Source organism: Heterodontus francisci, chromosome 35 (genome assembly GCF_036365525.1).
Source record: "Heterodontus francisci isolate sHetFra1 chromosome 35, sHetFra1.hap1, whole genome shotgun sequence".
Taxonomy (NCBI): domain Eukaryota; kingdom Metazoa; phylum Chordata; class Chondrichthyes; order Heterodontiformes; family Heterodontidae; genus Heterodontus; species Heterodontus francisci.
Window position 1 is genome coordinate 38,641,372 of NC_090405.1, and position 12,570 is coordinate 38,653,941.

At 44.7% G+C, this 12,570-nt stretch overlaps 1 protein-coding gene across 1 annotated transcript in view; it reads left to right on the forward strand.

Annotated features, from left to right (window-relative positions):
• Positions 1–12,570, forward strand: part of alpk3a (alpha-kinase 3a) — a 78,568-nt gene that overhangs the window by 35,304 nt on the left and 30,694 nt on the right. The window contains 6 exon segments of the mRNA XM_068015192.1: positions 1,322–2,936; positions 7,217–7,261; positions 8,329–8,335; positions 10,507–10,687; positions 11,006–11,089; positions 11,685–11,775. Coding sequence (XP_067871293.1) covers positions 1,322–2,936; positions 7,217–7,261; positions 8,329–8,335; positions 10,507–10,687; positions 11,006–11,089; positions 11,685–11,775 — 2,023 coding nt within the window.

Here is a 12,570-nt window from a genome sequence, read left to right on the forward strand (position 1 = left end):
TATTGAGACTGTGCCGTCTCTTCTGAAAAAGCTGTGCACTCTCACTAGTCCTACTGCCCGCTCTTTCCCAAAATGATAGAATCTGACAAAGTTGTTTTTAATAACCTTTGGTTCCACTTAATGTGCCATTTACATAGTGTTTACAGCACAGAAACAGGCCATTCTGCCCAGCAGCTCCATGCTGGTGTTTATACTCCTTAACCGGCCCCCATCCTTCTTCGTGTCACCCCATCACCATACCCTTCTATTCCTTTCTCCCTCATTGTGCTTATCCAGCTTCCCTTGCATGCATCTCTGCTATTCATCTCAACCACTCCACATGGTAGCGAGTTCCACATTCGAATCACTGTCTGGGTAAAGAAATGTCTCCTGAATTCCATATTGGATTTATTAGTGACTATCTTATATTTATGGCCTCTTCTCTAGAGAAATGAGCACCTGTTCAGTCTCTTCTGACAGTTCTAATCCCTCATCCTTGTGAATCTTTTTTGTACCTTCTCCAGTATTTTTATAATGCGGAGAGCAGAACTGTGCTCAGTACTCTGTGTGATAAAATGCAAGTGGGAACTTCTCTACATCTACCTGTCAAACCTTTACATAATCTTAAAGGCCTTTATCAGGTCAGTCATAATTAACTATGAAGACAACAACTAAGTGGTTTTCTCCCAGACTTCATCCAGGATACCTGGTTAGACCTCATTTACAGTAACTGGGTTCAGTTCTGTGCACCACACCCCAGGAAGGATATATTGACCCCTGAGGAGTTGCAACACAGATTCACCAGAATGGCACTGTGACTAAAAGGGTTAAATTATGAGAACAGGTTGCATAGACTGTGCTTCTATTCCTTGAGTGTAGGAGAGTAAGGAATGATCTAATTGAGGTGTTTTAAGATGATTTAGAAGAGAGTCCAGAACAAGGGAATAACCTTAAAATCAGAGCTAGGTTGTACAGGGGAACACTTTTTCACAAAAAAGGTAATGGAAATCTGGAACTCTCCCAAAAGGCTGTTGAGGCAGTGGGTCAATTGAATATTTCAGAACTGCGGTCGATAAATTTTTGGGGGCAAAGGTATTAAGGAACCAAGATTGAGTTAAGATGCATCATCTAATTGATCAGCAGAACAGGCTGGAGAGGCTGAATGGTGTGCTCCTGTTCCTTGTTCCTTCACTTGACCCTTCTACCAGAGTGTCCACTCCCACTGCCCCACATCAATGCACATTTCAATTTGCGTATCTCTGCACACTGAATGTTTTCTTGACGGACTTAACTGGAGCTTTTAGAGAAGTTGCTAATAACCAGGAAACGTTTATGCCAACAGGTGTACTGAAGATGATGCAGCCATTTACCAGGCTTCAGCCAGGAACAACAAAGGGATCGTGTCCTGTTCTGGAATACTGGAGGTTGGCACCATGAATGAATACAAGATTCATCAGCGATGGTTTGCCAGGCTTAAGCAGAAAGCAGAAACCAAAAGGCGCGAGTTGGAGGAAACTCGGATTAGGGGCAAGGAGAACGTGGCGCACGCAGCTAATGCTCAACGTCAAGATCTCCTGAGGACAGTGAGTCCAGAGCGGGCCCAAAGGAAACGGAAGTCACAGGCTAAGGCCAATGCAAACTCAACTGACTCTCTGAGCAATGAAGATGTGTTCAAAGTGCGCATCCCTGATCCGGAGGCAGTGTTACACAAGAACATAGCGGGTCCATCGAGCGCTAATACAACGGGCAAACCAACTCCTTCAGCACCTGAAGTCCAAAATGGCTACTTGATGGGTCCCCAAGGGACCGAGCTTGTCGCGGTTAAAGATGGGAAACCACCAGTGAATAATTCACTGGAGAACTTGGTAGAAAATGGCATTTCATTCATCGATTACCTCTATGAAACAACTGAGCTTGTTAAGCCACGGCCCACGGCTAAGGATTTTGCAGCGAGAAAGAAAAAGAGGAAGCTCTCGGAAGAAGAGGGTGAACTATCGATGAGAAAAGCAGAGGACAATTCGCAGGGCATCTGCGATGAAAGTGCACTAAATGGTATTGATAAGAGCAAGGACCCTGACACATTATCACAGCGCCTCCCAGATACTTTGAAGAGAAACAAGTCAGGTGCAGATCCTCAACCCTTTAAGTCTGGGGATTACATGGAGGTTGATGAGCAGGTATCATCAGTGATGTTAGGATGGAGGCAACACTCAGCACTGCCTTCAAGTTCAAAAGGTGTGCTTACCGGGAAAGAAAAGGACCTGACGCCACTAAATTACCAGTCACCCAAAGACACAGAACCTGAACGGACTAAGTTCATAAACGATGCAAAGTCAGGCGTTGATGAAGAGCCAATGTATTCCAGTCTCCAAACTCCTGTTAAAGATATGTATTTCTCTGTGAAAGATATGTTCTTTGAAACTATTCAGGAACCTGAGAGGAACAGGCAGCCACAATTACCTCAAGTCATGGAAGCTAAAGACGAGGCTACCACCCAGCTCCAGGGTCACACTAACCATCAGGAGGCACGTTCGGGTGAGAGTATCGACGCGCCATACTTAATGGAGGTGATGCCAAATTGTGACCCTAAACAAGACAAGGCATCTGAGGATTTGCAAAATATAGGAACTTCCAGGACTGAACTGGACATTGTCCATTCAGAAATTCAAAATAAAGGCACATTTGACAACAACATAACCAATGATAGCAACAAAGCTTTAGAGTGTGGCATAAGTTATGTGGCCATATCTGGGAAGGGGACTCGAGAGAACTTCAGTTCTCCTCTCTGCTCTCTGGATACGATGCCACAACCCACTCTCCAGGCCTTGTGTCCATTGGCAGTCATTCAACTCGAAGATAAACCAAAGGCTTCACTTCCACTTGTGCAAACGGACCTCGCAGAAGGGCTGAAACGAGCTTCACCAACACAGCAGCTGACACATGAAGCTTTTTCTGAGGTAAGTGTCTTCTTCATCCAGGATGACCTCATGTAAAATTGCATTCTAATTGGGCTAGAGGGTAATGCAAGAGGCACTTCAGGCCTATTTATAGAAGCATTAAGCATGCACAGTTTGACAGGAGTTGAATTTGATGACATCTGTTCTGGCTTTTGATAGCAGTAATGGGTCACCTCCAGACTGGGAGGCAAAACCACATGCTCATCTGTGTAGGGGACATATGATACCATAACATATATAAAGAAATGCAACTGCCAGGAAAAATCAGCTAATTAGAGATAAAGTTGACCCTCTCTTTAACACTTTCTTTTGGAAACTACGCAAGAAGATATCGTTTGCAGAGGTGTGGTGCAGCGAAGGAGTTTTAAATGGTTTCTCAGTTACTGAGAGAGTTATAAATAGATTAGCTGTGTTGTACTTTTTTATTTTTCAAATGGAAGCACGTCTCTGCACCTCGAGGGACAGCGTAGATTGCCAATGAAGAAAGTTAGAAAGGTGACAGTCCCTCGTGCTTGGATGTCGTTATACGCTAACCTCAGTATGGTCTTCCTTTACTGATCCATTTAAAGACACCTCCCCTGCACTTCAGCATCTTTCATTCAGTTCTTATGAAGAGACGGAAAGCTGAATGTTTCAAGGATGAAGCCCCTACCCAGGAGGCAATTTAGCTTTCTTCTCTATTACAGTGTTCCCCCACATGCCGCTAACCCAGTGGAGAAGGAGACACTCAATGTAAGCAGTTTGCAGTGAGAACCAATCACTGGAACCAGTCGAACTGCAGGGAATCCAAACAGTGCAGTTTGTTGATGGGGATTGAAACAAGTGACTTTCTAAAGCTTACACACAGTTTTGCTGGAATTACCACTTAACCTGAACACTTCATACCTGTTAATGATAACAGTGCAGAACATCGGTTGAGCCTTGTTTTAATGCACTGAGCCTCGGGTAACCTTTGCTTACAGATAGAAACATAGCAACATATAAAAATAGGAGCAGGAGTAGGCCATTCGGCTCTTTGAGCCTGCTCCGCCATTCAATACGATCATGGCTGATCATCCAAACTCAGTACCCTGTTCCCGCTTTCTCCCCGTACCCCTTGATAACTTTAGCCCTAAGAACTACGTCTAACTCTTTCTTGAATATATTTAATGATTTGGCCTCAACTGCTTTCCATGGTAGAGAACTCCACAGGTTCACCACTCTCTGGGTGAAGAAATCTCTCCTCATCTCAGTCCTAAATGGCTTACCCCTTATCCTTAGACTGTGACCCCTGGTCCTTGACTCCCCCGCCATCGGGAACATCGTTCCTGTATCTAGTCTGTCCAGTCCTGTTAGAATTTTGTAGGTTTCTATGAGATCACCTCTCATTCTTCTAAACTCTAGTGAATACAAGCCTAATCGACCCAATCTCTCTTCATACGTCAGTCCTGCCATCCCAGCAATCAGTCTGGTGAACCTTTGCTGCACTCCCTCCACAGTAAGAACATCCTTCCTCAGATATGGGGACCAAAACTGCACACAATACTCCAGATGTGGTCTCACCAAGGCCTTGTATAATTGCAGCAAGACATCCTTGCTCCTGTACTCGAATCTTTCGCTATGAAGGCCAACATACCATTTGCCTTCTTAACTGCCTGCTGTACCTGCATGCTCACTTTCAGTGACTGGTGCACAAGGACACCCAGGTCTTACTGCACCTCTCCCTTTCCCAATCTATTGCAGTTCAGATAATAATCTGCCTTTCTGTTTTTGCCACCAAAGTGGCTAATCTCACATTTATCCACATTATACTGCATCTGCCATGTATTTTCCCACTCACTCAACCTGTCCAAATCACACTGGAGCTTCTCTGCATCCTTCTCACAGCTCATACTCCCATGGTAGCTTCCATGGCATTTCTGATGCTCTGTCCATATAGCGAAGACAAAGCCTTATTTGAACAATAGGGCGTACATTTCAGCTTGTATATTTATGGAGGTGGATAGTGAAACAGAACATTAATTTTCTGTTGTATACCCAGGGTAAAGTATGAAATCTGTCATGCTATCAGGGAGTGCAGATGATCAATCTGTGGGAACAAAGCACTTGCCTGGATAGGTGCAGCTCCAACAACACTCAAGAAGCACGACACCATCCAGGACAAAGCAGCCCGCTTGATTGGCACCCCATCCACAAACATTCACTCCCTCCACCACCGACATAGAGTGGAAGCAGTATGTACCATCTCCAAGATGCACTGCAGCAACGCACAGGGCTCCTTAGATAGCACCTTCCAAACCGGCGACCTCTACCAACGAGAAGGACAAGGGCAGCAAATGCATGGGAACACCACCACCTGCAAGTTCCCCTCCAAGTCACATACCATCCTGACTTGGAACTATATCACCGTTCCTTCACTGTCACTGGATCAAAATCTTGGAACTGCCTTCCTAACAGCACTGCGGACTGCAGTGGTTCAAGAAGGCAGCTCACCACCACCTTCTCAAGGGCAATTAGGGATGGGCAATAAATGCTGGCCGAGCCAGCGACGCCCACATCCCATGAATGAATTAAAAAAAAGCCATTAAGGGTTCAGTTTACAATGCAAAAAATATCAGGTCATACGAATCTAGAGCTGGGTTGTTCAACATACGGCCCGTGGGCCAGGATCCAGCCCGCCAAAGGTTTCAATCCAGCCCGCAAGTGTAAACTATACCCAGGCTGTTCCTCAACCTCATCAGGGCTCCGTGACTGAAGATGGGAAATGTTCTGTTGTCTCCTTCTTGCAGTCTGGCTTTTTAAAATAAATTGCGCTGAGTTTCACAGCTGACAGATCCTGACATGGGGAACAGCAGTCTCTGAACTTCGGACAGATTCGGGATTTTTTAAAAGGCCGCCGGAAAACCCTGAATCTGACCATTTAGAAAGTATTCTGATTTATCCTCTTTAGGTCCAAGGTGGATGACCTTACATTTGCCTACATTGAAAGCCATTTGCCAATTCACTTAATCTATTAATATCTCCTTGTAACTTTATGCTTCCATCAACACTGCTCAGAGTGCCACCTATCTTTGTGTCATTGGCAAACTTGGATATGTGGCTCTCGATCCCATCAGCGAAGTGTTTCTCCTGCTGATTGTGGTCTCTCTCTTTCCCTGCCATAATCACCTATTCCTCCTCCCCTCAACCCTGATAGCACTTCTCTACCTACTTCATGATCATTGACCTTCTCTCCACCCCACCCCTCTAATTGATGGGGATTATCTCTGGCTGAAACCTCTTGTCGGTGGCTCTCCCTCCTGGCTGCTCCTGAGACTGTCAGTTTGACCAGCTGCCAGGCGGGAAACTGAACAACAAAATGTTAATGAGGTCCTGCCATTAAGTTCATGGCTTTGCCAGGTTCTTCAGCCAATTTCAGTCTGCCCTGCACCCTCCCCTTAAATATCAGGGCCAAGGAGTAAACTTTGTGGAAAACTGGAATGTAAAGCTACATTTTACCCTTTCGTGGCATGTTGGCTTATTTTTTCTTTTGAACGATTGAGCCACCTGGACATATCTGTAGAGCTACCTCAAAAACTGTGTTGGAAGAGAGCAAGTTGCTCAACAAACTTGTTAGCCAGGGAATGTGTATTTCTTCGGGAAGATCTAAAAAAAAATGGGAAAAATTTTAGAAATGTGAAGTAAAATATTTAGGCCTCTATAATATGTTGCCTGTGTTTGAATTGACAGTAGATTGATTTGGCATGCCTTGTGTTAAACATAAATTGATAATGAAGTCAGTATGTTGGAAGCGAATAGGATATGATCTGGTGTGCAAAAGCAAAATACTGTGGATGCTGGAAGCTTGAAATAAAATAGGAAGGGAATAGAGGGATATGGGCCCCGGATGTGCAGAAGGTGTTAGTTTAGGCAGGCATCAAGATCGGCGCAGGCTTGGAGGGCCGAATGGCCTGTTCCTGTGTTGTACTGTTCTTTGTTCTTTGACCGAAGTTCAGAAACTGCTGTTCCCCATGTCAGGATCAGTCAGCTGTGAAACTGATTTAAGATTTTAAAAAAACTGACCAACCATATGCTGAGCAATCCCACTCTCTGCAGCCATCAGAGAGAGAGAGAGAAAGGGGGACAGAGGGAGAAAGGGGGACAGAGAGAGATAATGGGGGTCAGACAGAAAGAGAGAGGGGGCAGAGAGTGAAGGGGACAGAGAGAGAGAGAGAGAGAAAGGGGACAGAGAGAGAGGGGAGGACAAAGAGTTAGGGGGGGCAGAGAGAAAGAGAGGGGCAGAGAGAGGGGGACAAAGGGAGAGAAAGGGGGACAGACAGAGAGAGATAAAGGGGACGGAGAGGGAGAGAGAGAGAGGGGGAGCAGAGAGAGAGGCAGAGAGAGTGATGAAGATCACTCGACAGAATGACATCTATCCAGAATACTCCGCATCACTACAACAAGTGTGCAGGCAAACATTGACTATTTGTGCAAGCAAAAAAATGCTAGGTATCTCTCTAAATAAGTGTCCAACTAGTGACCAGAATGTAAGTCAATAAATTAGTCTTCTCATTTAAAACTTCTTTGCAAAAATGCACCTTTGTTGTTGTTTTGATTAATAGTAAGATAAATTTTAATGCCTTTATCTTTCTGAAATTGTCTCATCGTCCCATGTAAAATGAAAATTGTAATGTGGCTCCCCACGCGAAAAGGTGGGACACCCTGATCTAGAGGTTTAACCCCATCCATAAACATTCACTCCTTCCAACACCGACACACAGTGCCAGCAGTGTGTACCATCTACAAGATGCTCTGCAGCAACGCACCAAGGCTCCTTCGACAGCACCTTCCAAACCCGCGACCTCTACCACCTAGAAGGACAAGGGCAGCAGATGCATGGGAACACCACCACCTGCAAGTTCCCTTCCAAGTCACACACCATCCTGACTTGGAACTATATCACTATTCCTTCACTGTCGCTGGGTCAAAATCCTGGAACTCCCTTCGTAACAGCACTGTGGGTGTATCTACCCCACATGGACTACAGCAGTTCAAGAAGGCAGCTCACCACCACCTTTTCAAGGGCAATTAGAGATGGGCAATAAATGCTGGCCTGGCCAGCGATGCCCACATCCCATGAATGGAAAAAAATACGAGGATAAACTGTTTGAGAATTGATGAATTTAATTGCACTTCAGTGCAGTGTGAGGGAGTGCTGTATTATTATCATTTTGGTGATGCGTTGAACTGAAGTCCCATCTGTCTGCTGAGCCACAGGTAAAAATTTCATGGCATTACTCCAAGCAGCTCCGTGTTCTGGACATTTCTACTTTTCATCAGCATTATCAAAAAGAAAACAGATGAGATGATCATTGCTGCTTGTGGCTTCTTGCTGTGCACAAATTGGCTGTCGCTTTCGCCTTTATGACAACAGTTGAAAGGTAATGAATTGGCTGTGAAGTGTTTTGGGATGGTTTGAGGAGGTGGAAGATACTACACAAACCTGACTTCCTTCATTCTTGAGTGCAGCAGGTCAGGATTGAATGGTGAAGTTGTGAGGTTGAATATGCTGGAGTGCAGCTTGACACCAGTGTAATTTAGGGACAGCTTTCCCTAGGCAGATTAAACATGTGGGATAATGTCCACAATAAGGTAGTTTGTACATACTATGTGGAAGAAGTGAATTTAATGGGTGAATATCCTTTTCTGTTACATGCATTATGTTCTTGTATATGGACTGGGAAAAAATCAAAGGCCTTGAGTACTTGACTGCTTGTATGTTTACTTCCCAACTGGTCAACAATATCTTGCATTTATATCGCACCTTTACCTTAGTAGAGCACCCTAAGGAGCTTTGCAGGTGCAAAATCAGACAAAACTTGACCCAGAGCCATTAGGACAAAAGCTTGGTCAAAGAGGTAGGTTTTAAGGAGTGTCTTAAAGGAGGAGAGGGAAGTTTAAGGATGAATGTCCAGAGCTCACGGCCTAGACTGCTGAAGGCTCAGTCGGATGGTGGGGCGAGGGAATTTGGTGAGGCACAAGAGCCCAGAGTGCTCGGAGGTTGTAGGGCTGGAGGAGGTTACAGTGAAATGGAAGGGTGAGGCCACAGAGGGATTTGGAAAAAAGGATGAGAATTTTAAGATCGAGATTGGTTAAGAAGGTAAGAGCCCATGGGATTCAGGGCAATTTGGCAAATTGGATCCAAAATTGGCTTAGTGGTGGAGGCAGAGGGTGATGGTCGAGCGTTGTTTTGTTTTTGCGACTGGAAGCCTGTGACCAGTGGTGTAGCACAGGGATCGGTGCTGGGTCCCTTGCTTTTTGTAGTGTACATTAATGATTTAGATAAAAGCAAAATGCTGCAGATGCTGAAAATCTGAAATAAAAGCAAGAAATGCTGGAAATACTGAGCAGGTCTGGCTGCATCTGTGGAGAGAGAAGCAGAGTTAACGTTTCAGGTCATTGACCCTTCTTCAGAAATATTATTAATGATTTAGACGTGAATGCAAGAGATATGATCAGTAAGTTCGCAGATGACATGAAAATTGGTGGTGTCGTAAATAGTGAGGAGGAAAGTCTTAGCTTACAGGACGATATAGATGGGCTGGTAAAATGGGCAGAGCAGTGGCAAATGAAATTTAATCCTGAGAGGTGTGAGGCATTTTGGGAGGACTAACAATGCAAGGGAATATACAATGGATGGTAGGACCCTAGGAAGTACAGAGGATTAGCGGGACCTTGGTGTACTTGTCCATAGATCACTGAAGGCAGCAGCACAGGTAGATAAGGTGGTTACGAAGACATATGGGATACTTGCCTTTATTAGCCGAGGCATAGAATATAAGAGCAGGGAGGCTATGGATGGAGCTGTATAAAACGCTAGTTAGGCCTCAGCTGGAGTACTGTGTACAGTTCTGGGCACCACACTATAGGAAGGATGTGATTGCACTGGAGAAGGTGCAGAGGAGATTCACAAGGATGTTGCCTGGGCTGGAGCATTTCAGCTATGAAGAGAGACTGAAAAGCCTAGGGTTGTTTTCCTTAGAGCAGAGAAGGCTGAGGGGAGATATTATTGAGGTATACAAAATTATGAGGGGCATTGGATATGTTAGATGGAAGAAACCTTTTCCCTTAACGGAGGGGTCAGTAACCAGGGGGCATAGATTTAAAGTAAGGGGCAGGAGGTTTAGAGGGGATTTTAGGAAAAGTTTTTTCACCCAGAGGGTGGTTGGAATCTGGAACACACTGCCTGAAGAGGTGGTAGAGGCAGGAACCCTCACAACATTTAAGAAGTATTTAGATGAGCACGTGAAATGCCATAGCATACAAGGCTAAGGGCCAAGTGCTGGAAAATGGGATTAGAATAGTTAGGTGCTTAGTGGCCGGCACAAACACGATGGGCCGACTGACCTGTTTCTGTGCTGTATAAGTCTATGACTCTATGAGGTGTTGCTGGACCAGGCACCAGTGTAGGTCAGTGAGCACAGGTGCGATGGGTGAATGGGACTTGCTGCAAGTTAGGATACATCAACCAAATTTGGGATGAGCTCAATTTATGGACGATGGAAGATGGGAGGCTGGCCAGGAATGCGTTGGAATCATAATCTGTCACCAGGTATTGGTGAGTGCTTTGGAAATGATAAAGCCAGAAATTTCAAACATAGAGATCTAATGAAGGGTTATTCATCAAGTGTTACAAAGATAGCTGCTGCTGTCAGCCTTCTAGATAATGCTCCATTGATATTAAAAAAGGGATATCACACTTTATTCAACGCGAAGCAACTCAGGTTTCTGAAGTAGAGAGATAACTCAGTGCACAGTTGCCTTTCCAGTCCTTTGACAAGCAACTTTGATCAACAATCATCCAAATAAGAATATACATGCAAGAGCTGTGGTCATAAATAAACTGCAGCTATGAATAGGCATTTGTAAGCACTTTGGGATGTGTCGTTCAACCTGCAGGCATGAAAATCAGGCACAAGGCCCTAAAAATTAAGGACAATACGTCAAAATCAGGGACATTTCAGTTAACTGAAAACAGCATCAAGAATTAACTAATATTTTCATTTTTGCTGTATAATCTATGTGTTTCTCATCTATTACACAACTCAAAGTCTCAATTCAAATAACGGGAGTTTTAGTTTTGTTCTGACTTTCTTCTTCTTCTTCTTTGGCCTCCTTGTCTCGGGAGACAATGGGTAAGCGCCTGGAGGTGGTCAGTGGTTTGTGGAGCAGCGCCTGGAGTGGCTATAAAGGCCAATTCTAGAGTGACAGACTCTTCCACAGGTGCTGCAGAAAAAATTGGTTGTCGGGGCTGTTACACAGTTGGCTCTCCCCTTGCATTTCTGTCTTCTTTCCTGCCAACTGCTAAGTCTCTTCGACTCGCCACACTTTAGCCCTGCCTTTATGATTGCCCACCAGCTCTGGCGATCGCTGGCAACTGACTCCCACGACTTGTGATCAATGTCACAGGACTTCATGTCGCGTTTGCAGACGTCTTTAAAGCGGAGACATGGACGTCTGGTAGGTCTGATACCAGTGGCGAGCTCGCTGTACAATGTGTCCTTGGGGATCCTGCCATCTTCCATGCGGCTCACATGGCCAAGCCATCTCAAGCGCCGCTGACTCAGTAGTGTGTATAAGCTGGGGATGTTGGCCGCCTCGAGGACTTCTGTGTTTATGCACTGCTTAAGTCATATCGCTTATATTCTATATTGAATTGTTTTTTACACTCCTCTAATGGAGGGATTAATACTTTCCACAATTTTAATTTTACACCATTTAAATCTTTAGCTCTGTAAATTCAAAAGAAAACGTTCTCGGATTCAGAAATAAGATAAAACAATTAACCTGCTTTGTCTCCCAGCTCTGTAACTTTAAAAAGGTTTGATAAGACTGCAAACACATCAGACTGAATGTAGAGTGAGGTGAGTAAGTTCAGCACCATTTACTTCAGATGTCCAGAGCGATCCCTTACTCAGTGGGATCATCATGGGTAACCCAGAGGCCTGGACAAATAATCCAGAGAACTTGAGTTCACATCTCACCATGACAGTTTGTAAATTTGAATTCAGTTTAAAAAAACAAAACAAATCTGGAAGTAAAAAGCCAGTATCAGTAAAAATGACCATGAAGCAGTCTTATTGTTGTAAAAACCCAACTAATTCACTAATGTCCTTTAGGGAAGGAAATCTGCCATCCTTACCTGGTCTGGTCTACATTTGACTCCAGACCCACAGCAATGTGGTTGACTCTTAACTGCCCTCTGAAATGGCCTAGCAAGCCACTCAGTTGTCAAGGGCAATTAGGGATGGACAATAATTGCTGACCTTGCCAGCAACACCCACGTCCTGTGTAAGAATAAACAAAAAAAACTACTGACCAAGCTGGCTGAATGCAAGGACATAGCTGCCAGACGGGACCTGTGACAGATGGTGAGAGAACCAACATGAGGGAATAACCTACTTGGCCTTAGCCTCACCAACCTGTCGCAGATCTATCTGTCCATGACATTATTGGTAGAAGTGACCACTGCACAGTTCTTGTGGAGACCAACTTCCGTCTTCACACTGAGGATACCGTCCATCGTGTTATGTAGCACTACACGACCATGCTAAATGGGATAGATTCAGAACAGATCTTGCGGCTGAAAACTGGGCATCCATGAGGCACCGTGAGC